The 26,384-nt window shown below is 41.9% G+C and overlaps 1 protein-coding gene across 1 annotated transcript in view; it reads left to right on the forward strand.

The window, feature by feature from the left end:
• The window catches only part of maml3 (mastermind-like transcriptional coactivator 3), a 174,419-nt gene extending 156,791 nt beyond the window's left edge, over nt 1-17,628 (forward strand). The window contains exons 4-6 of the mRNA XM_050044243.1: nt 7,242-7,508; nt 10,272-10,350; nt 12,398-17,628. Coding sequence (XP_049900200.1) covers nt 7,242-7,508; nt 10,272-10,350; nt 12,398-13,500 — 1,449 coding nt within the window. The 3' untranslated portion in view covers nt 13,501-17,628. The remainder of the gene's footprint in view (nt 1-7,241; nt 7,509-10,271; nt 10,351-12,397) is intronic.
• Nucleotides 17,629-26,384: the final 8,756 nt, after the last annotated feature.

A 26,384-nucleotide genomic window follows, 5' to 3' on the forward strand; every position in this document is an offset into this window, starting at 1 on the left:
TAAAACTTAACTCCAGCCAGACACTAACAGAGCTTTGCATATAGTGAAAATCTTAACATAACACTATAGGCATTGTATGTTTTCTATATGACCACACAATGTAATGTTATTTGTCTTATAAGGTTTCGGCTATTTTTACAGATGTCAGGCACTTGTTGAACTATATGTTTATATAAGGGGCTTTATATTTGTATGAGGCATCCATTCTAATTACTAAGAGTATCTTTTCCAGCTTTCTAATACGCATATTTCTACACATCTCAGGCATCACAAGCAGGATCACAGTGCAAGGTACACCAGTGTAAAGCTCAAGGACATTCAGACATTGATGACAGCTGGCTGTGAAAGAGATGTGAACCTGTAACCCTTGAGCTTTAACTCACTCCATGCATCTGTACCACAGTGTACTGCAAAATTCCCCATCGCTTCAGCTTTTCCTCTGATCCACATGCAGAATCCAAACTAGAATTAACGTCTCACGGTTCTATGCCTCCACCAACAAGCCAAGTTGCAGTTTACATCCATGTCTGTCCATATGATTTTTATTAAGTGAAAACTTGAAGGAATTTGATAAATGGCTTAAGGGTATGTTTTTTGGAGAAACATGGATGCTTCATACAGATCTTTAATCTGGAAGCACAGAAGAGCTATACAGTTCTGGCGTTGAGTAATGGCCAGAAAAGTGTTTTTGCAGAGTATTCTGATGTGACAGTTGACCTTTGACCTTTTGGATATAAGATGTCATCACTTAATTATTTAATCCTATTAGACATTTGTGTGATTTTTTTTTTTTTTGTCATAATTAGCGCATTAATTTTTGAGTTATGACTTTTAAGGTTTTTTGTGAGGTCACAGTGACCTTGTCCTCTTACCACCAAAATTGGTTTATCCTTGAGCCCAAGTGCATGTTTGTACCAACTTTTTAGAAATTTCCTCTTGAGAGATCGTGTTCACAAGAATAGGGCGGATGGATGTATGGGCCAACAACCCCAAAACATAACGCCTCCAGCCACGGCTGTCGCCAGCGCAGATGCATAATAATAACGCAAGCAGATGTACTTCCTGTCCACTTTCTCAGTGTGATTGCAGCCGTAGTCTAATGAAGCATCTCCTTATCCATTCAGCCCTCTCTCTCTGTTTCCACTCTTTCACTGCTCTTGCTCTCATTCTCTTCACACTCCCTCCCTTTCTTCTGTTACACAAGTGGGTAACAGATGTGAGCCACTCTGGAGAGCACACAGACACCGAGCACTGTGCTGCCAGGCGCCGCTGCTTTTATAGGGTGTGTGTGTGTGTGTGTGTGTGTGTGTGTGTCTGTGTGTGCGTGCGTGCGTGCGTGCGTGTGTGCGTGCGTGCGTGTGTGTTTACACATGATGTGCAGCTGTGTTATGCTTGTATGCATGAACAGTAAGGCATCATGTTGTTTTGTAGCAGTGGTTTTTGAATGTGGTTGCATGTACTGTCCTTTTTCTATGTGTGAGCGTGCTTCACTAGTGTATGCAGATTAAGGCTGGGTGATATGGCTCAAAAATAGTATTGCAATATTTTTAGGCAATATCACAATACATGATATCTATCGCAATATTTTAAATTTCTTCTACTAAAATACAAAATTATGAACAAAAGTCATAATGAAGTTAAATAAATAATTGTCATAATTAAATCAATCAAAGCAGAACCACTGGTGCTTTTATTTTTGAAGCACTTGGCTCATCTCAGGCAGAAAGTGTTGATGTTTTTGCTGTGAACTTGAAGTTTCGGGTCAGCAGTCAGATGTTAGCAGCACAAAGTTAAATCTATCTGTCAAACTTTCTTTATATAGCACTTTTCATACAAACAGAATGCAATGCAAAGTACTTGTTTAAACTGTTGCTGCTACGCCTTTAAACACAAGAATTGATTTACTGTCAGCTGTAAACACTCTAACAGTTCTCCAGTTCATATACTAACAATATTTGCAAGTCACAGTGGTGCTCCATGGTCGCAAAATGTGACTAAAGATAGCCGGGTCTGGAGCCCTGCAGATACAAAAACACGCACTTCGTCTTCGAGCATCAAACTTTTTAAAAGTTAAACTGTTCCCCTGCGCCATTAAATGTGAGGATTTATTCACTGTAACCTGGAAACAAACTAACAGCTCTCCTGTTCATATATTAATAGTATTTGTAAGTCACACTGGTGCTTCATGGTCGCAAAATGTGACTAAATATAGTGGCAGTCTGGAGCCCTGCAGATGAAAAACACATCTCGCCTGCTCACACACTGGCTCTAGAAAGTGATCTAGATGGGCAGAGGAGAGTGTGTGACATGTAATGTTTGTAAGTCTTTCCTCATGAGTGTGTGTCTGTGCGAGGGAGAGAGCCACAGGAGAGAGTGAGAGAACTGAAACACTGAAGCAAGTCTCATGCCTGTGACATAAAAAATGATGTTACCATTTATACTTGATGTTTGTGATATAGTCATTTTATACTTCCCACATGTAACAAGCCGCAAGTATATTTGATATATAGCCCACCCTAATGCAGATACATCTTGAAACATGCACACATACATTGAAAATGGACACATAGTTCTGTTCAATGAGACAGAGGAATGAAATAGAAAATCTCACCCCACTCTCTCACATGCACATACACATTTCCGCTCACTTCATGTGTAATGTAATCACCTGGGCTCTCCATGCTTCCTAACTCAATAATGCTGACAGCCTCCACCACACACACACACACACACACACACACACACACACACACACACACACACACAAACAATCACGTACATCCCCTGGAACAACCTGTGATACATTCACCTTTCCTTTCATTCCAGCCTCTCTGATCCTTCCCACTACAAACTGATCTATTTGCAATGTACAATAGCTGCTGCAGTTCCTCTATTTTTGCTTCAGTTAGGAGCTAAACATTGAGTCTCATTACCCGCTGACCCATTTCTGTTGCAAAGCATAGAGTTCGGGGACTGACTGGAGCCGGTCCAAGGTGCCAAAATAAAGCATCTGGAGGTTTGACGGAAAAACAGAGTGAAAGACAGAGAGGGTTGGATTGACAGGGCTAAAAGAGCAAATAGACCGTAGAGGCTCTTTGTTACATTATTTAACCAACATTCATGAGAAAGCACAGAGAGAGTGGAAGATGTACTGTTCAACAGAGAGAGAAGTCGAAGAAAGCCAAAGTTAAATTTTAAGGTAGGCTAAATGCAAGTGTGTGTAACTTGTTCAGGTCTGCCAAGTGTTGTGGAGGGTGACCATGCACGGCGGCCATAACCACTCCTCAGAGCGCCATCTGCTCCTCACCGCAGCAACTGTTGCCAGGGTACCTGCTCTCCTCTCCTCCCCCCTATCCCACCTTTTATTCCTCCGCTTTTGGCTTATCACCTCCTCGTTTCCTCCTGTCTTTCCCAAAGCAAGATCTGCTGTCATGACTCCTCTCTTTCTTCATACGTGTTCTTTTCTCTTCCCTTTAATTAATTTGTGGATACCTGCTTTATTTCAATAACCTTTATTGTGGTGACATTTAATCCATTGCCTATTAGCAACACTTCAGTGAAGCACTAATAACACTGAAATACTACTGATACTTCTGCTAATTCATGAGCATTTTTTTCAGTCCTTCCCTCATATGTCTCTCTTCTGCATGTCTTTATTTAACTAACTACGCTGTAGTTTTCTGTCATCTCTTCAACTAACTGCTACCGTGCTACTACTGCCTCTTCTCCCCTGCAACACAAACAACACTTCCACCAAAATCTTTAATTCTCCGAGACTTTCCCCCTCCTCCTTCCTTTGAAATCCATCTCTCTTCCGTTCCTTCGCTCCCTGGCAATTGTGCGGACATGACTCAGGGCCCCCTGTCTGCAGAGAGAAAGAGAGAGAAGCAGAGAAAGAGTGGAGAAAGGAGTTTGATGGCGGGGTGTTTGGAGTGAAGGCAAGAAAAGAGGTAGAGTGAGTGGGGGAGAGGGAGAGATCGTAGATCAGAACCGTCATGATTGAGCCATCTGCTGAGAGGCCAGTGAGACTCAAACACACATGCACACACACACACACACACACACACACACACACACATGCATGCTTAAAGATCACCACTGCCACCTGTTGGTCATTTTCTGACACTACGTCTTTCTTATATTGTCTCACTGCCCTGCTGCCATCCGGTAGGAACATGCCAACCGGAGATGAGACACGTAGCTCTGAACATCGATCAGTCTGGTCTGGCTGTCTGGTGAGCCAGTCTTAAGCAGCCGATTCTGTTTGCTCCACAGGGTTTTTTTTGTGCTCTAATATATGAGGTTTATCTCCACCTAACTCCTGTCTAAGAAGAGCGGAGCCTCAATGTGGATTATGAGGCTTTGGCTCTTTCAAAACATATTGAGTATAGTGGTGTGTTACAGACTCTGCCAATGCTACGATGCGCTACTGTAATCCTGCTTTTGCTGTTTCATTCTTGCCCTGCAGTTAAATGTGATTTGTTGCACACTGTCTGTTCCTGTGGGTGGCTGTGTGTTGTTGCATTTTTATGTGGCCTGAATCGTTCGTTCTTCTTTTCTCGGGCCTTTCTTCTCTCTTACTGCCAGCGGGCCTAAACGATGTCCACTCTCGTTCAGCTGTCCAACCTTTAATAGATTCATAAACGCTCCCCTGCCATTGGCCAGAGCAGGCCATTTCATCCTATTAAAGATTAGCATACGGCTGAGTGGAGGACGAGTGCTCTTTATATGCTAATGAGAATCTAATGTATGCAGCGAGGACCAACCAATGCCCCACTGGGAGGACTCAGGGTGGCCAAGCTGAATCTTGAGGCAGTCTTGTCTTTATCTTGTATTTTATTCATTTTCTCATTCACAGACAGCTGGATCTGTGAGCTGTCATAAAACATAATGGCTGACTACAGTTATATGCTTAAAACAGACTGTGCAAAGGTGTCACTGTAGATGGCAACACAATAGGGAGTGTACTGAGTTTGTATTATTTCTGTACCTGATGTAATTGTGCAACATTCACTTGTGTTAAAGAGCAGTAACAAAGGCGTGGAAGAGGAAGTTTGCATAATTCAAAATTACTTTTTTAACTTTTTTTCAACTTCACAGACAGGCTGGGAAACAGGTTAGTAAACAGAAAGCTGCATGGAGGCTAGTAAAATGTTTCAGTGGTTACTTCGTTTAGCATATCTCTTTCTTATTCAGTCTGTCTTTCAACCTGCAGACCACTTTGGAATGATGTTTAAGCACTGCTTAGGCAGAGGTGGATGGCATTTTGTGGTGGCATCTTCATTGCATCTCGCTGGTTGAGGGCCTAAAATTAGTGCATTCACTCGGGTGTTGTGTTTCCATCAATGTCGATCAGAGCCTAAGCTGATAAATATCAGTGACTACTGCAAAGTCATTTGACCCGAGTGTGAATGCTGATTAGAACCTTACCCATCACATTAAAAAGCCAGATTTTAGCAGGTGTTAGCAGGGGTTTTGTGCAGTGGAAAAAGGGCTTTATTTGCTCTCTTGCCAAAACGTATTAATAAGAAAATCTATACCACTCATATACCTATGTAGTTAATATGCAGCTACTGCCAGTAGCTAGTTAGCTTATCTTAACACAAAGAGACAGGGGAAACAGCTAGCCTGGTCCTGTCTGATGATAACACAATTCATCTCGCATGTTATATCTCATTTGTTCTATTTACAGCCCACGTCTGTCAAAACCAAAGTAGAGCTGAGATTGGGCCGAAAACATCAAGCTGCATGAACCAACCATGAACCATGAACCATGAACTAAGCCCAACCTACAGCAGCAGTTTTGGGCCCGAGCCAGATTGAAATCCTGAATTTTTACTGTAAAAAATATATCTATATATATATATATGTATATGNATACATATATATATATATATATGTATGTACATATATATATATATAATAATTATATATTAATATTATATTAATAATTAATATTATATTAATAATAACATTATTACATAATAATGTATAATAATATCCAGATACCGCATGACAAGATGGTGCCTGTTCATTCCAAAGGGTGTTGTTACCTGCAGCATACGCAAAAATAGTCCCTGGCTTCTGGGTTTACGTTTCTAGTATGCGTCCCATTGAATATATGCAGAAGTGTTTCTCCCACTGGCCTCACTCTCGAGTTACCACTCAGCTTATAGACTTTACATTGTAATGATATCAAAGAGCTCCAGAAAAGTTTTACAAATATAAAATCACCATGGATCAAAGATTCATAATAGAAAGAGTCATAACTGACCTTGTTTGCACTTTGATGTGTACTGTCAACAGATTTACAGACGTCTCATTTACAATGGTGGCCTGTGGGGAAAATGCTTTTTGGGCCACAGTAGATTTGTTCACTGCAATACCGTGAGTGGCTACTGGGATAAATTGGCCACAAGGCTGAAGAACATTTTTGGGGGCCTGGCTGAGCCTCTCTGTGCATCTAGTTTGCATGGCAGTTGATGATGATGATCACTGCTGTTCACTGCATGTAATGCACATTTCTTCCACTGCTGGGGAGGGAAAGGAAACTCTGCAAACCAAGTTGCCTTGCAAACCCTGGCCCCCACACCACTGTTTTTCCTCTCTCTTTCGCACACGCTCTGTCTCTCTCCAGATTCTCCAGTATATTGCTGCTGCGTTGCTTTGCCACTTTTTCAGTCACAGCCCCCCTCTCATTCTCCCCCTCTTTCCCTCTTGATTCAGTCCAAAAAAAGAGAAAGAAAAAAACAAACAAACAATAAAAACACCTGTAAACCTGGCGGGTGGGCCCAATTGGGCTCGGGCGGACAATCAGAGCTCTAAACCAAAGTATGTAAATAATAATTCACCATTTTATGAGTGCAGGGTTATGCATCAGTCTATTTCTCAGCATGGAGCAGTTGCAATGCAACCAGTGGAGACTCCAGGAAGTGTTGGCAATAACGTGGATTAGTGAGCTCCAGAGATGCTGGATGGAAGATTTTGTTACCTTAGACAGAGCCTGGCTAGCTGTTTGCCCCCTGCTTCTAGTCATTATACTAAGCTAAGCTAACCAGGGGCGTGGTGTAGCCTTATGTGTAACAGACATGACTTATGAGAGTGGTAGTCTTCAAGCAAAAACAATCAAATAAGCATTTATCCCAAAATGTTAACCTATTCCTTTTACTTGTTTCATTAATAAGTTATTGATTGCTCAACAGTCCATCTGACCAGTTGCCCTTTCCTTTCTGTCTGTACAGGAACAAGGTGTGGTAGGAATGTCACGACCTCCAGGCGCCATCCCGCCTCCTCACCCTGCTGGGGGCGTGGCCTCAGGGGTGGGGCCCAATCAGGGGTCAGGACCACCTCCGGGCTATGTGGGCAACCAGCAGCAGGCAGCCATGATGAAACAGATGATGGCGATGGAGCAGGAGAAGAGGGTGCAGATGCAACTGATGGAGCAACAGAAACAGCAGCTCTTCAGAGAGCAGAGACAGCAGCAGCAGCAGCAACTACTGGCTGAGCAGGTGAGTAGGTTTAAATTATTGTGCTTAGCATAAGGTTAGTGTGATGGTGTAGTAATAAAACAAAATGGCTAGGCCTCTGGGATTTATCTGTCATGCATTAAATTTGTTTTTTGTTTGTTCATACACTCCTGTATATGTGCCTGTGTCTGCTGCTCATCCTCTCCTCTTCCTTACTGTTGTCTGGTTGCATGTATAATAATTACCCTCAACCAGCCCCCTCTTCACTACTTCCTTTTCATCTCTGCAGTGTGTGTGTGTGTGTGTGTGTGTGTGTGTGTGTGTGTGTGTGTGTTTGCCACATGCCGCCTGCTGTGATAATGTGGTGTTTTCTTTTTATTTCTCTCTGTGAGGGAATCAAGTGTTAAAGAGTTCTGAACTCTGAAGTCACCACCCACCAAGTTGGTTTTAATTGGATGTGCAAAAACATACACAGGCACAACTATAGGTATCTGAGAGGAAACATCCTGCTAAGGTTTAGTGTATATTGTTAAATATAATAGATATCATACCTCAAATTTAAATGAGTAACACCGTCTGCTCTCCAGACACACATTCAGTAGCTGCTTTTTGTACTGCAAGGATGCAGACTGATATGTTTTTCCATTCAGTGTTCTATATCTGCACCTCAGCTACGGCTACAACAGATCATCAGGGCTGCCTTTGGTTTCCTGGTTGCACTCTGTTCACTTTGTTATTGATTGTGTAGGAAAGGCACTGTCCACTAATAAAATCCTGAAAAAACTCACCAGTCTCAATTCTGCTGTACCAACATCTGTCTCTCTTCTGCTGTTCCAACATCTGTCCGTCTCTGCTGTACCAACATCTGTCTCACTTCTGCTGTGCCAACATCTGTCTCACTTCTGCTGTACCAACATCTGTCTCACTTCTGCTGTTCCAACATCTGTCCGTCTCTGCTGTACCAACATCTGTCTCTCTTCTGCTGTACCAACATCTGTCCGTCTCTGCTGTATCAAACATCTGTCTGTCTCTGCTGTACCAACATCTGTCTGTCTTCTGCTGTTCCAAACATCTGTCTCATTTCTCCTGTACCAGCATTTGTCCATCTCTGCTGTACCAACATCTCTGTCTCTGCTGTACCAACATCTCTGTCTCTGCTGTACCAACATCTGTCTCACTTCTGCTGTACCAACATCTGTCTCACTTCTGCTGTACCAACATCTGCCTCACTTCTGCTGTACCAACATCTGTCCGTCTCTGCTGTACCAACATCTCTCACTTCCACTGTACCAACATCTGTCTCACTTCTGCTGTTCCAAACATCTGTCTCACTTCTGCTGTACCAACATCTGTCTCACTTCTGCTGTATCAAACATCTGTCTCACTTCTGCTGTACCAGCATCTGTCTGTCTCTGCTGTACCAACATCTGTCCCACTTCTGCTGTACCAACATCTGTCTGTCTCTGCTGTACCAACATCTGTCCCACTTCTGCTGTACCAACATCTGTCTGTCTCTGCTGTACCAACATCTGTCTCACTTCTGCTGTACCAGCATCTGTCTGTCTCTGCTGTACCAGCATCTGTCTGTCTCTGCTGTACCAACACCTGTCTCACTTCTGCTGTACCAACATCTGTCTGTCTCTGCTGTACCAACATCTGTCTCACTTCTGCTGCACCAGCATCTGTCTGTCTCTGCTGTACCAACATCTGTCTGTCTCTGCTGTACCAACATCTGTCTCTCTTCTGCTGTACCAACATCTGTCTCACTTCTGCTGTACCAACATCTGTCCGTCTCTGCTGTACCAACATCTGCCTCACTTCTGCTGTACCAACATCTGTCTCTCTTCTGCTGTACCAACATCTGTCTCACTTCTGCTGTTCCAAACATCTGTCTCATTTCTCCTGTACCAGCATTTGTCTGTGTCTGCTCTACCAACATCTGTCTGTCTCTGCTGTACCAACATCTGTCTGTCTCTGCTGTACCAACATCTGTCTCACTTCTGCTGCACCAGCATCTGTCTGTCTCTGCTGTACCAACATCTGTCTGTCTCTGCTGTGCCAACATCTGTCTCACTTCTGCTGTACCAGCATCTGTCTGTCTCTGCTGTACCAACATCTGTCTCACTTCTGCTGTACCAGCATCTGTCTGTCTCTACTGTACCAACATCTGTCTGTCTCTGCTGTACCAACACCTGTCTCGCTTCTGCTGTACCAACATCTGTCTCACTTCTGCTGTACCAACATCTGATTAACCTGTACTGTGGCATTCGTACCAAACCATGACTTAAATAATTGACCATCTATCAAAATTAAAATTGAGGTTTGTCCCTTTGCTTATACCTGTCAATGCAGGATTGTCATTCAGGATGTATTTAAAGTTGTGACCCTGACACCGTACTATTTGAAAGTTTAACCCACTCAAGAAACAATGTTTAGTTGTGAGAAGGCCAGAAAAAATCTACTATGGAGAAAAGAAGCCTTAACATACTTAAGTCCAATGCAATTTTAATTAAAACAGATTAGGCAAATATGTTTGCCCAGATGAAGGTCTAATGACAGAAAGCTTTGCTTTGGTTTGGAGCTGAGACTTCAATATGCATTTGTTTATGTTCATGAAATCTGTTTTGATGAACTGTTCTTACTTTTCTACAACCAACAATACAAGATCTTGAATGCATGAAATAAAATGAAAGCATGTAACACATTTCTAACATACACTCTTAACAACTGTGTGTGTGTGTGTGTGTGTGTGTGTGTGTGTGTGTGTGTGTGTGTGTGTGTGTGTGTGCATGCGTGCGCACATAGCTCCAACAGCAGCAGCATCTCCCCAGACAGATGGGCCAAGGCCAAAGGAATCCATACCCCCAAGTCAATCAGTACCAAGGTGAGACACACTATCACATGCATTAATTTCCTCCGAGCAACAATACACACAGTTTGTGCATAAACATAGGAATTGCGGCACCCCAATGAATAAGGCAAGACCTGACCTAAATTCTTCCGCATTTTATTGATGAGCACATTAGTAAATGGATTTTTTGGTAAATCAGTTTTGTAGTTCTTCTTCTGCACTCTGATGGTTACATTAAAAAGGCCCACAATCGCAAATGTGCACCTGGTCTTCAACAAGTATGGTATACACAGTAGAGAGCCAAGACATTTAACAGATTTTGCAGTTCAATCTGACATATTCAGAGACAGATAGACACACAAACACATAAAAACATGTATGCAAACAGCAGCGCTGACTGAGTATCACCCTGAAACCAAACCTCGTCCACTCTGTCTGTCTGTCAGATACATCAGTTGGCGCTCAGATGCTCTTCAGCCTCTGTCTTTCTCTCTCTCGCTTTCTCTCTCGCTCCCTCCGAAAAAAAAATAGAATATTCCTGCTCTGCCTGTTACCACGGCAACTTGTCTGTCCTGGATCCCCCAGAGTTCCGGTGAAGTCAGAGAGATGGATGAGAGGAGGGAGGTGAGAAAGGGGGGATGCTGGCAACAAGAGGAATAGGTAGATAGCCTGGTAGGTAGAAGAAAAGCTTGGGAAGAGAGAGAAAGAGGTAGATGAGTGGGCGAGAGGATGATGGAGAAATGAAGAAAAATTAAGAGAGGGGAGAGCAGAGACAAGTCGAAAGCCATTTATAGCCATCAGAGAGTCTGACTGCAAGTCTAGGAGATAATGTGAAGAGGGGGAGGGGGTTGCAGCATGGAACTCTGGCCCAGAAATATTTCTGTTAGTTCAGCTATCCAGCAGCATACCGGTGATTTAAAAGCAATGCAGCGGTAGTATCACCTGCAATCAGAACATAATCAAATACTGCTCTCATTTATATATACATGAAGTGATATGTGGAAAAGATGTGGCTAATGTGTGATGTTACATTGCTTACAACTCTGGAGTGTGTCTGTTCTGACTCCTCTGTTGCAGTTACAGTCCAAGCTGTGAGGTGAGGGATTAGAGGAATGATGTCAGAAGTGGGTTTATTAGAGGATTTACAGCTATTTACACACTAGCAGACCTCCTCAGCTCTGCCACTGAGGCTCTGGTAGGAGAAAGAGGGGAAGTGAGGTGCTGGCACTTTTGAGATCTATTTTAGTGTGGTCAGATTGAAACTTAACTGGGAGGGAAGCATTTGTTTCCAGAGTAAACAGGTTGTCATGGATCAGAAATCTTTGCCTCAGCACCAACTGAATAGATTGGTCTTGTGTGCCATTTGGTGATTTAAGTGGATCTAGTATACAGGCTCAAAAGCTGTTACGAATGTCCGGCTCCATTGTCTCTGTTTATATGCCTTTGTGTCTGCGATAGCACTGGTTGGAGGCATTATGTTTTCGAGTTGTCCATCCGTCTGTCTGTCCGTCCGTCCCATTCTTGTGAACATGACATCTCCCAAACATGTCGAGGGAATTTCTTTCATTTGGCACAGATGTCCCCCTAGACTCAATGACGGACTTATTCAATTTTGGTGGTTAAAGGTCAAAGTCAGTGTGACCTCACAAAACATGCTTTTGGCCATAACTCAAGAATTCTTACACTAATTGTGACAAAAATCCACACAAATGTCTAATAGGATAAAATAAAGAAGTGATGACATTTAATTTACAAAAGGTCAAAATCAACTTCACTGTGACATCATAATGTTCTGCATAAAACACTTTTCTGGCTGTTATTCAACATCATATCTCAGGAAGAGAAGGGGAGACATCTGCTGAGATACTGAGTGGGTGTCACTAATCTTGGGTGCCCACCTTGAAACTGTGCTGATTGTGTAGGTAATTTGTGCTGCTGGGGGAAAGATGTGTGTGAAGCATCTATATTTTCATAGACATGGATGTAAACTGTAAGAGAAACGTGATTGGTGTGTGGAGGCATACAACTGCAGGGCTGTAATTCTAGTTCATTTTTAACTCCTCTAATTCTTCTCTCGTAGGTCCTCCTCAGGATCTAGCATCCAGAAGCCAGGCTCTTCAGAACATTCGGGCCGCCCGTCTCCTACAACAGCAGCAGCAGAACCAGCAGCAGATGGTCCAGATGAGTTCTGTACAGGGTCAGGGGGGCTCCGTGGGACCCCAAACTGACATGGGCTTACCCTATGGCAACCAGGGGTCAAACCAAGGTTCCTTGTATGGGCTCAATCCCTCCATGAGCCAAATGATCCACCAGCAGCAGCACCAGAGCCAAAGTGTGCAAGCCTCCATGGGTCTTCCACCGCAGCACAACCCCGCTGGAGGGCCGCCCCGTCAGGCAGGTGCAGGTCCTGGGGTAGGGGGTATGCCTGGAGGCCCAGGAGGTGGTGGAGCTGGAGGGTATGGAGGACAGGGAATGTTGATGAACTCCATGACCCAGCAACCCCTCAAAGGCCCTCCCAATGCCAAAGCCCAAGCACAGAGACTGCAAAGCATGCTGGGAGCAGGAGGGGGAGGCGGGGGAATGACGGCAGGTGGCTGGCCACAGCAGCAAGGACAAAGTCTGCAGGCCATGGGAGGAGGAGTTGGAAGGACTACAGGAGGAGGGGGAGGAGACATGGTGGGGTTCAGTTCCACCCAGGGTTATGGGATGCAGCCAGGTCAACCTCCGCGCATGGCCAAGCAACACTTTCAGGGGCCGGGCCAGGGGTTGAGCCAGGGAATGGACCCCAGAGTGGGCAACCCAGCGGCTGTTATGGGTGGCCAAATGATGGGCCCTCACATGGGTGGTCAGCCCAGGACCAACCAGCCCCGGCCCATAGTCATGAACCAGGGGATGAACCAGGGGGTGATGGCCCAGGGGATGACTGGGATGGGGGGGTTCGGGCCAGGCCCAGGGGGGCCTGGAATAGGAGCAGGGGGAGGAGGGAGTGGACCCTATGGACCAGGGGGTGTAGGTGTTGGAGGTCAGCCACCAGGCTACCAGAGGACAGCTAATCAGGACATGTCATCCTATGGATATGGGGGCGGGCCCTCAGGGGGAGGAGCCTTTGGATTGGCCGATGGCACAGGGGCGGAGCTGGACTCAAGCGATGGTTGGATGGAGGAGTTTTTCCCAAGCCAATAGCCAATGGGGAAACTGGAGAAGAGTTTTTACTGGATGAACTAAACGTTTAAGTAGGATATATGTTAAAACCTGAGAAAGTAAAACAAACAGGATGACATGAAGTAGACTGGCATGTTTTTGTTTTGTACAACATGAGCAAGGTTATAAAGTAGTTTTTGTGTTATGTTATGTTTTGTGTGTGTGTGTGTGCGTGTGCGTGTGTGTATGAGAGAGATGGAGAGAGCAATCATTATGTCTCGTGCATATTAATGAAAAACCAATATAGCGATTAAGAGTTGTGTTTCATTAGTTTCCCTTTTTTTCTCCAAGGAATGAATATTTCTCAAGTTTCAGTGTTTGAAAGCGAGCCCCGTTTACACAGCGGCGCCTGAGCTTCAGCAGGGGCTGATTGAACACCGCAGACTGATGAAGGGGAAGGAAGACTTGTTCTCAAGACAGCAATTTATTTGTGTTTGTGTGTTCGTGCCACCCAGCTCAATGCTTCATATCTCTCAACTATGTGAGGAGCTGAAGGGAATAAAAAGCACTCTCAGCGCTCCCATTTCCTCTCTCAGATTTCTGCCCCACACACACACGCACACAAATCTGTCGCCTCCACGGTCTCTCTGTTCTCTTCACTTGATCTCTCTCTCTCTCTCTCTTTCTCTCACCCACCCCCCCGAGACTCGTTCCTCACTCTCAACACTCCTTTCTCTGTTTAACTTGTGAACATCACAACAGAACAAATGATGTTCCCCTATTTTCCCACACAAGCGCACTCTGCCCTCTAGTGCTTTTGCTAGGCAACCGACCATGGTGGCATTTTTTTTTTTTGGCAGGGGGGGGGTTCATTTCCTGTGCGTGGCTGTGGATGACGGGTGTGCATGCAGGGGAAGACAAAGAGGGAGAAAATAGGCAGCTAAAGCAAGCACTTGGACTCAAAAGCTCATGCACACACACACGTATACAAACCAACAAACAGACAAACAAGCATCAGCCTGGGAGGATGAGCGTGTGTGTGAGAGGCAGCTAGCACAGCTAATATTACATTAAACCGTCTGCCTGTGTGACACAAACCACACTGCATTCATCAGGCTAACACAAAGCAGAATGATCGCTGGGCACTGAATGTATCTGAGCACCACAAGTGACTTCTTTTTAGGGGAAAAAAAGCTCATTGAATGCCCACCCAACATGTTTTGTTTGTTGCTGTGTTTTATCTCTAACAATGATGCTGGTTGTGTTTTGTCAATTAAAAGTAAAAAAAACAAAAAAAAAAAACAAAGTTAGCCTTCTTTTAGTTTGTGTTGTCTTTTGAAAATCTGTTTGTCCTCCCATCACAGCACAGCCTTCCCTTCCATTGTGACACAGCTGGTTGTCAATCACCGTAGCCCTGCTTTACATCGTGGCTTCTCTTGTACCGCAGCTATAAAACACCCTTGCTCCAAACTAGATCATAACTGTGCTATACTGTAACACTACTGTGAAGAAATACCAGTTGTCCCCTTCCAGAGCTTTACAACGAAAATGAACCACTGCTAAGCCTTGACTTTGTTTTATAGACAGTTGAGAAACTTCAGACTGGACTTAAAGGGACAGTTCACCCCAAAATCAAAAATACATATTTTTTTCTCTTACCTGCAGTGCTGTTTATCAGTTTAGATAGTTTTGGTGTGAGCTGATGAGTGTTGGAGGTATCCACAGTAGAGATGTCCGTTTTCTCTCCAACACAATGGAACAAGATAGCACTCGGCCTTTGGTGCTCAGAGCACCAAAAGATACTCAATTTCATTTTTCCAGAAATCATCACGTGGTTACTCAAGATAATCTACAGACCTCGCTGTGATCAGTTTCATGTTGGAACTATTTTCTTCATACCGAATTACACCCACCAACTGTGTCAGCGCCCAGAAGAAAGCATGCCTACAGCTAGCTCACCTAACACCACTGAGCTAATTGTGCGTCAGCTCTACGACTAGTTGACTCTTCCTCTATTCATATGAACCCAGAAACAACAGCAACTTTTAACGAAGGTAACGTTTCAAAATTTGGCTCCATTATAACTCACAAGGTTCACCAACAAAAGAACTGCCTTGTACTAAACACTTTTCCCCAAAATACAACATGCTAACCTTATTAGCGTGAGCCTATCACAATTTACATTGCATAAATTAGCCTAGCAGCTCACAGAGTTTTTCTCTACTCTTATGAAGCCAGGATAAATCACACACAGGACATAAACTGCCAATTTCGTATCTGTAAAATAAATGTAAATAAAAGCATAGTTTCCACATGCATACAAAAAAAAATAAAAAATAGAAGTGCTCTGTTACAGTGACGTGCATTTACATTTCTGCAGTGGTGCACGTCAGGCTACAATGTATAAATCCTGCTTAATGTCACAGCTCAGCCGAGGAGGACGCCATTTAAGTTTACATCTCGCACTGTCATGAGCACGAGCCTCTCATCCATGAGTAGATGCACACTTCCTTCTGAACGACACACTGAGTGCTAACTAGAAGGCAGACATCTCTACGGCAAATATCTCGAAAATTCTGCAACTCACACAAACAATCTAGACTTATAAATAGCACTATACATTACAGGAAAAAGATGTACTTTTGATTTTGGGGTGAACTGTCCCTTTAAAGGGTGACGACGGTTGGCGCCAGTTAGCGCCAAAACAATAAGTGCTTCCACTGTCATCAGTGTCTCCCCCTCTCTGAACTTACTTAAGTAAACTGTGGGCTTTACTCCAGACCTTCTGGCTTTCATTCATCATCAACAAGCTGTCCTCTCTTTTGCCCTAATGGTTGAGTAATAAATATGTGTCAAATAGGTTTTAATACAGTAGTCATTGGTAAGATAACACTTTACTTCTCTAACTGTTTTGTAATCTAGGTTAAGAGGTGAATGAGAGCGTGTTTGTATTTGCATTACTTTGTATTTAGCTCATCAGAGTGAAAGTTTGGAGAATGATACTGTAATCAACAAACCAAAAAGCCTTCTTCTTCTCTGTAAACTAACTCCTTGTCATCAACGCATTTGATGCATTATCTCATGGTTGCTGATGTTGTATAATCCAACCCTTTAAATACAAACTTTAACCACCACGCCCATCGTCCTGTAAGCATTGCTGCATATGGCAGCACCCACAAATGAGGTTTTGTTCTTTGGTTGTGTCATGTTTGGGGGAGCAGAAGTCCTCCGTCTCACTGTGTGGAATCTGAAGGTCAACAGCAAGCAGATGTTTAGGGTTGTAGCGTTTCCCGGTTTATCAGGGGAGATGGTGAAATCAATAAAAACTCTGTGTCAGTGTCTAAATAAACTCTTGGATTGTTTGCTCATGCTTCCAAAACTTTGATACCGCTCTAGTACTCCAGGCAGGCTCCAATAAAAGTTCAGTGTCAGACCAGTGAAATGGAGATGGTGTGTAGGAAAACACCTGAGTTTTACCGCTCCAAACTGGAGGCGGGAAGGTAGAGAGACACTTGTGGATCAGTGTTAAGATCACGGCCTTTGTGACCTTTTTGTCTTCTTCAAAGTAAGGGTTCATTTTATGGTTTGAAATCCCTTCAAGAAGAGAAAGGAAGCTTCCTCCAAATATCATTATGTACTGGGACCAAGTCTGTAGACAACATTTTAACAAAAATTGTTGTTGATGTTCTTTATTTTATTTTATTTTATTTTATTTGTTTGGTTGTTGTTTTTTTACTGGTGCTGACATATATGTGATTATGAGAAAAAGTATATAAAAGATAATGGCTATTTGTAAATATGTTTTTACAGGTTTAAATACATCAGATAATACAGTCTCTACTCTGTAAAGAATTTACTGTTTGTTGGAAAATAGAGAAGTATTTTTATTTTGAAGTTTTTTGGTTTCACGTTTAACCCATCTGAGCTATGCCATTGCACTTCAGACAATGTCTTACTACTAATTTGTAATGTAAACCTCTCTTTTTGGATTTTTTTTTTTTTTTTCATTTGTTTTTTCTAGTTTGAGATTTGACTCAGTTCTTAAGCAGTGCTTATTTCTTTTTATCCTGTACAGAATTCTGAAATGTTAACAAAAGAGAATTACAAAAGACTTTTTTTTGTTTGTTTTTCAAAAAGATACAATAAAGAGAGAATGTTCTCGCTGATCATATTAAATGAATGTTCATTGGGTTCATTTGTTGGTGTAGTCAGACTACAACTGTGGAGCCTCCAAACTAACTGAATGTAGTTAAACAGGGGTCTTCAACATTTTTCAGGCCAAGAACCCCATAGCTGAAAGAGACAGAACAGGGACCCTACTACATATACTGTATTTAAAAAAAAGTTGCATATTAAATTGGGGCTCCAATAATGTGCCTCATAACAGAGAAGTTACAAAATGATTAACTGTAGCTTAGAAGAATGTCCGTACACTTAATGTAATAATACAGCCAATTGGCCAGTATGTTTAAATAGTGCGTTAACTGTTAGCTAACTCGTTCACCTTGCTGTTATGGATGGGTGCTGCACAATGATTTAATACTGCATTCCTGCAGTAAAGGAGACTGCACTTTTAGGACCACAGTTCTAGGACCCTAGTTTTTTGCCACAGTGCCACTCTCTAAACTCAATGACCGCAAAAGTGCAAACAAGGCAGTCCAAGTACTTTCTGTTATAGTTTTAAAGGTTTATTCCACCCACATACATACTTTAAAGACTGATTACAATTTTGAGATACTTGTAGGCCAACTTTATGTGAGCTGGCCTATTTCCTTTGTTTGCTTTGTCTACTATGGTTCCACGACTTAATGTCACCACCACAACAAGACTGTATCACACTGTGTTCGGTGTGATGACATTCTGTGGTCTGATCTAGCCACTTGCTTTTTTTAAGACACAGAGAAGCATCAACATTTTCATTGGGGTATTTACTGACGTATCCTATGTTGTATAACAAACATGAAAGTCTCTTGAGCTTGTGGTAACCACAGACCTTATTTCAGCCATCTAACCAAAAACCCATTCAAAACACCCATTGACTTTGAAACAAGGGAACAAGGAGAGCAAAAATTCTAACTCATGTCTGGGTTTTAGGACTCATTCCTGGAGTGCTCTATTCAGATTATCAAGGGGAGACACCACAGGTGAATAGGGTAAAAATTTTAAGTATAGATATCACTGTGAAACTAGCCAGTTGATTACTTTTAGTAAGACAATAATGTTAATAGTTTTCTGAAATGTTATGTTTAAATGTGCAAATTATGCATTATCTGATTAAATATCTAGTGATTTGTGATGTATTAATGTAGATTAAGATAAAATTCTGTTGGAGGGGATTCACAAGCTACCCAGCAGTATGTAAAGTAATTAAGATGAGCTACTCTTTTGACAGCTGTAACATTAAAGTAATAAACACAATAATGCTTCAATAATTGTCCAGTAACATAGACTGATAGATATGATTCTGAAATGGGACATTCTGCATAATGAGGACTTTTACATATAAGTATATTTTGATGCTAATAATTTTGTACTTTTGCCTAAGTAAGATTCTGAATGCAGGACTTGTAATAGTAATATAGCGCGTCTACACTGTGGTAGTACAACTTTTACTTAAGTTAAAGATCTGAGTTTTTCTTCACCCTCTGTACAAGAGTTTATACAGTGGTGCTACAGCAGTACAGCACAGTATATGGATGATTTACAATAAATGCACTGGCTATTGTAGTTTTATGATGAAAGCTAGGTTTATTGAAAATGCAGTAATGAAAAGGAAATGTTTGGGGAAAACAGAGAAGAAGAGTTTTTTTCAATGTGTTTTATCAATTGGTTAGTGGTTACAGTCCATTCCTGGGCTCCATACAGCACCCCGCTTTGCCTGCGGATACACAACAACATCCATATTACTCAGGGTCGCAAAACTGACGGAGACAAATGCACACACATTCATGTAGCGCCTAAAACCAGACTGACTAACTGCCGTAGTAATGTTTTGTCTAACAGACCTTATTTGCATAATTAGACTTGCATATGCTAAAGAGCAGAGCCTTAATTCTGTCTGGCAGTAATAGCGATGATGAATCATGGGCTCCCTGTTGGTGTCAGCAGACAGACAGACAGACAGACTGACGGACCACATGCCCACATGCAGGCCACGACCTTTTTGTTGTAATTCATCTTTTCTGCCCCTTTCAAACACACTCTTTCTCATTCTCTGTCAGCCGTGCCCCTTTTCTTCATCTCTCCTCTTCATCGTGGCCACCTCCCTCTATCGCTTCTCCTCATATTCCTGCTCCATCTCTCCGTTCCCTTCTCCCTGACTGCCTTGTTTCTCCTCGACTCTACCCCCCACCATCCAGCACCACACACACACACACACACACACACACCACACTCCCGCATCCCATTTGACATTGATAAATGGAGACTAACAGAGATGACAACATCATTACTCATGTTCAGTAGCGACACCACCTGGGACAGAGAAAAACGAGAGGAAGAAGGAGGATGAAGGACAGGACAGAAGGAAGATGGGGAGTAAAGGAGTGGAGGGGGGTTGCTACAATCCACCCCTAGAACACAGCTTAACATGTCCAGAGAGCACAATGTTGAGGTGTTCATTACCAGTGTGAATAAGTAGAGCAACTGTTGATAGTCCCAGCTGCCTGGAAGATTAAAACTATAGGTTTCCTTCACAAATCCAATCAGGCTAGAACAGCTGCAGGGCTGTGAGAGACAGCTATTTTCTTTACTACTAAATCTGCTGCTGATTTTGAAGAATCATTCATTATTTCAACTGTCAAAAATAATGATGAATGCTTATCACACATCTTTTTCCAAGATAATCCATTTACCTGACTGAATGTTCATTTCTCCACATAACGTCCCCAGTGATGTTTCCTTGAATTTGGCAGTACATCCAATCACACAAGTCTCTATTATGATGACGTGCTGCTGTCAGGTCAAGACCCGGTGAGGAAGATGAGAACGCAGATGAGCCTCCCAGACAAAAAAGAAATTATTTGCAGACTTTAAGATTTGATCTGCAGATTCTTGCAGAAATTCTTCACCTGTTGTTGTTGTTGTTGTTGTTGTTGGGGTGATTTTTGAGTGGATTCTCTCAGACAATCTTGCAGGTGAAGACTCTGGATGTGGAGATCCTGAGCTGGTGTGGCTGTGGTTGTCTGTAATGGTAAGAACGGTTGGATGTACTGCCAAATTCATGGAAACATCATTGGGGGTGGCTTATGGTGGTGAAATGAACATTCAGTTCACGGGCAACAGCTCTGGTGGACATTCCTGCTGTCAGTGTGCCAATGGCACGCCTCTTCAAAACCTGCTACATCTGTGGCATTGTGTTGTGTGATCAAACATCACATTTTAGAGTGACCTTTTATTGTGACCACCCTAAGACACACCTGTATAGTACTGATGCTCTTTAATCAGCACCTTGATATACCACACCTGTCAGGGGGATGGATTATCATGGAAAAAGAGAAGTGCTCACTGACATGGATTTTAACACATTTGTGACCAAAATTTGAGAGAAATGTATCTATTGAGGGCATTAGACACAGATCTTTATCTTTTTTTATATGTATATTTTATTTTTCATATTTCAAACAAAGAGGGGTGTACATACATAGAGCTCATGCCCCACAATTCAGGATAAATCAGGTTAACACAGTAAAATAAACTTGACAGCATCAAAAATACAATGAGAATGTCTCTGAGTCAGTATACTCGTTCAAAACAATCGGAGAGCCAGCATGACATCTGGATATATACCCTCAAAACAGACAATAACGAGACCAAAACAAAAAACATAACACAAACAAAACAAACATAAAAAGTGGAACAAACAAAATACACCACGACAAAACAAAATAAAACAGGTTATTACAATAGGTCTTAATGTTTTCTATGCCTTATACTGACCCCAAAGAAAACTATTAAAGTTGGATTCCATATGAGATTGCCAGATTTTTAAGAAGTCTGAGGATCTGCATTTACTCTTGTAATATATATTGTCAAGTGTAAGGTAGCTTTACTCTTGTAATATATATTGTCAAGTGTAAGGTAGCTTGAAAGTTCATTCCACCAGTGGACTATGACTGGGGGTTTGGATTCTTTCCAATTTAAAGTTATACATTTCCTGGCTGCGAACATAGCAAGATCTATATATCTGCTTTGGTATTTGTTCCACTTGTCGGACATGCTAGTTCCCAAAAGACATAAAGGAGGTAACAGAGGGATAGATGCATGTAAACACTGAGATGTCAACTGAATAACAGAGTTCCAAAAAACAGAAAGTGCGTCACATGACCAAAACATATGAAAAAATGTTCTCTTTTGTTTCTTACAGCGCCAGCAAAGAAATGACATCTCACTGTTCATTTTATCCAAGTTCTCAGGAGTATAATAAATCCTGTGTATCATCTTTAAAAAAGCTAGTTTGTGCCTTAGGTTAAAAGAGCATTTATGAACTTGCCTACAAATGTAAGTCCAATCCCCTCTCTGTATTTCCAAATGTAGGTCTTGTTCCCACTTTTGTCCTGCATGATCTATATTTACCACAGAACATTCAGTAAAGACATTGTACATTTTAGGGATAAGTTTTCCCTTGATCTCCTTAGCGTTTAACAAATCATTAATTTTTGATGGTATGGGCTCTTCAAGAGAACCATTTTCAGCATTTACTGCATGTCTTAATATAATAAATGGGAAGAATTTAGTCCATATTTCTGTTGCACATGAGCAAATGAAAGAAATGTCCCATTTTCAAACAGATGACGAAATTCTCGGATACCTTTATCATGACAAGATTTAAAGGTATCATCCTTATAGCATGCAATACTTGGACACCTCCAAATTGTAGCGAAAGGAGAGATCGAAATCTTATAGCCTAACAACTTATGAGATAAATTCCAAATACTGAGGCTGTTTAATATAACAACATTCTTGGTCATTTTGTCTACGTCTTTGAACTTAATATATGTTAAATGCTCCTAGCTGTATGGATAGATATCCAAAGATTCTATTCTTTTCCATGAACATGAAGTGTCTAAAAAACATTGTTTAAACTGAGTAAGCTGAGATGACAAGAAATAGTAATAAAAGTTGGGAAGCTTCAGGCCACCAGATTCGTATGGTAAATGTAACACTGTCATCCGAATTCGTGGGGTTTTATTGTTCCATATGAAGGATGACACTAAACTCTTTACTATTTTAAAAAAGGATTGTGGTGGAGTAATCGGAAGATTTTGAAATAAATATAAAAACTTAGGCAAAATGGACATTTTAACTATGTTATCTCTGCCCACAAGAGAAATAGGAAGAAGACCAATTTTCCTCTGATATTTTTTGGGCAGTTTTGTCTTTAATTGATAGGAAAGTCAAGTGTGAAGGGGGGAGAGAGAGAGAGAGAATGACATGCAGCAAAGGGCCACAGGCTGGAGTTGAACCTGGGCTGCTGCAGCAACAGCCTTGTACATGGGGCGCCTGCTCTACCACTAAGCCACCGACGCCCCCTCCTCTGATATTTTATCAACTAATGGGAGATAATTCAAATTAAAGGTGTCTTCCAGTTTTCTAGGAATGAACATTCCCAAATACTTAATATTCTTGACAGACCAATTAAGATGATTCTTCAGAGAAATATGGTCAAGAGGTCTTTATCTTAAACCGGTGAAACATGGGAGCAATAACAAATTTGCTGTGTTTAAAGTTTTGTAAAGTGTAATAGCTGTCGAGACATTTTGTCAAGACCAAAATGGTGGACCAACCCACTGTCATTATGGTGGCTAAAAAATAAGATACATTTGCAGTGCATAAGTAATGTTGTTGAATGATTTTTGCAGCAAAACCCCATTGTTTCTTTATTTAAAAAAGTCTAACCCAGCTAATTGTGTTATTACAAGGGCCTGTGGCAGAGAAATGTCCCATGTAGTCACACACAACTGTCATTCTTGCTCGTCATTGCTCGGGAGATCATCAGCAGCATGGACAACAAGCCAGCCACAAGTCCAAGTTAATGACAGTTTCCTCCTGTAGCCAAACACTTACACACACACACACACACACACACCATCAGCCGTGCACACACTCCAGGGGCACCCTTATGGGCTCTAATCACAACGACAAATGATGTGTCACAAAGAGTGGAAGATGAGTTAGAAGAATCATTCACTCTCTCTCCCTCTCGGAGAGTAATAAGGTGAAAAAATGTAGCTGGAGAAATGTGTAGTGGAAAGACATATGGAGGGGGGAAGAGAAAACAGGGGATGGGATGGTGTGGAGTGAGGGAGAAAGTGTGTGTGGTGTCAAGTTGATGAATGTGGTAGAAGGAGCCATTGTGGTGGTGGAGGAGTAGGAGGCCACCAGATAACAGTAGAGCAAGGCCTGAGCTGTCTCACACCATGAATAAAACACCATCTCTCTCTTTCTTTCTCTCTCTCTCTCTCTCTCGCTCTCACACACACACACACACACACACACACACACACACACACACAAACACACAGAAAGATTTCTAATTACCTTCGGATGACTTTATCTTTCTGCTTCATTTAGTTATCTAAATGGAGAATATCAGTGCGGGACAAATGCTCTGTATGCTCCCCCAGTTTGTTTCAGATAACCTGCTCGTGTATATGCATACAGTACATACAGACACATGCTTAGTGAGCTCTCTACTCTCTCTCACAACTTAAAAGTAGTGCAAAGTTTGCTTGTTGGCTAATGATGAAAACAAATTGTCTGGTTGTGAGCAGTGATGTGGTTTCACCTTTTTTCTATTGATATGGCGCCCTCTAGCGGGTGCTGGTAGGAACTGAGAAAGGCTTCATTCTGCTCACTGTATTACTACACATTTCCACAGTTTATACTGTAACAGCAGCCTTGAGTGTGGAGCCATGAAGGCAATTCTGTTGATGTACTGTAAAACCTATCATGGGGCATTTCTTCCATTTTTCATTGCAGAGCACTCCACAAGGAATACTACTCAGCCTGTGAAAACATTTGCAGAATGTCTTCTGTGACTGAAATAATAACTCAGATGCTGCCATATTGATATCATCAGGGTTATCTTGGCTTGAGCTGGAGACCAAGCATTTATACAGAGAGCCAATGTTGCAAACTCAGGGAAGGGAATTTGAAAGACATGGGAGTTTACTAATGAGGAGGATTTAACAAAAAGCTGCTGCTGAGTTGCATTGTGGGAGGTGTGAAATAAGATAAAAAATTGACCATTCTTTTTTTAATGTGTCTCTCTCTGTCTGAGATGCCCAGCTATAATAAAGTGCAGTCCCCTTAAAGGTCCACTGTGTAGGATTTAGGGGGATATGTTGGCAGAAGCCATCTGTGACAAGCTGCACTGGAAAAACACTGATTTGTGACATGAAACTGCTTTATTTTTACTTTACTTTATTTTTATTATTGTTTTTAGCACTTTGGAGAGGAAGAGACCTCTGTGGATAATTTGGCACCTAATGGAAACCTCCTGATCGTCTGGATCTTAATAAGTAAGAAAGAAAGGTGAACACACATTAGCATGTGGTGGACGAGCTGCTGGCAGCAACGTGCAAAACATGGTTGGATATACACTGATTTGTAACGTGAGACTATTCAGTGTTTTTACTGCTTTAAATCAGCAGGTCTGTTTGTTTTGGAAAAGAGGACACATCTGCTGTTGAATTCTGATCTTTTACAATCACAAAAACTCCAGAATTTCTGATTTCACCCAACCAGACAATAATGTTATTGAACTGTACAGGTGCACATGTTGAAACGGCATGTTACTCTTTTAGATACCTTTAGCAACCACAAACAGGGCCGTGCTGCAACATCAATACACGTAGGCAGGTCTATTGCAACAAATACAACATTAATTCCAATTGTTACATCTGCAGATAATTCAGCTCCTGGTGAAAACCTCCTGAATGTCTGGATCTGAAAAAAGGTGACCACACATTAGCACATGGTGGGTCACTATCTTTTTGCCGTTGGCCACCATAGTTTGTAGCCAATCTGTGCTGAGCACTGCCACAGAAAGACTGATTTGTCATGTGAAACTGTTTAAATCGATGTTTGTACCAGTTAAAATTACTGGGTCTGTTTGTTTGTTTGTCTGTTCTGAGACCTCTGTGGATAATTCAGCTCCCAGTTAAAACCTCCATAACACCTAGATCAGAAATCAGATGACCACACATTAGCAGCCTGTCTCTGAGCTGTTGAACGGCGTAGGAGAAACATTGATTTGTAACATAGAACTGCTTTATTATTCAGTGTTTTTACTGGTTTAAATGACCTGGGGTCTTGTTTATAACCATGGCGTACACACAAAACATGGCCTGAAAGAGGTGCACATCACTTTCCACTTGGCGAGAGAATGTGCACACTTATAGGGAAACTCTGACCCATGCCTATAAACATTTTGGAGAGGGGAAATTGGTGGTGCAGATGGTGTGGTGGTGAATTGAAGCCATAATGCAAAAATTAGATGCGAGAGACATCATTATATGTATAATGATGGCTCTCACACATTTAATTGCGCCTTATATCACACGTTAATTATACTTCATCATAAACATTCAATCCAGCTGTGTTATTAGTTCTTATGCTAGTACGCCATAACTTTTTGCCAAACAGATGTAAAAATTATAAGCATACTCAAATCTCATGTCCAATTCTGCTCATTATTTCATCATCGCTGTCCCCTCATCACATTCCCCCACAGCACAGAGGAGAGGGATGCAGCTGACACTCAGTGGTCAGTGGTGAAGTGCACATCAAATAGCACTAAATAATTGCAAAACAGAGCATCAACAGCTTTTTAACAATATCTTCTCATACTGTAAATATATATCACCAATCACGATAGAATTTGTCAACAACAATTTTTTTTGTGTAAAATCACTGCAGTGAAC

The sequence above is a fragment of the Epinephelus moara genome, chromosome 5 (assembly GCF_006386435.1).
Source record: "Epinephelus moara isolate mb chromosome 5, YSFRI_EMoa_1.0, whole genome shotgun sequence".
Lineage (NCBI taxonomy): Eukaryota > Metazoa > Chordata > Actinopteri > Perciformes > Serranidae > Epinephelus > Epinephelus moara.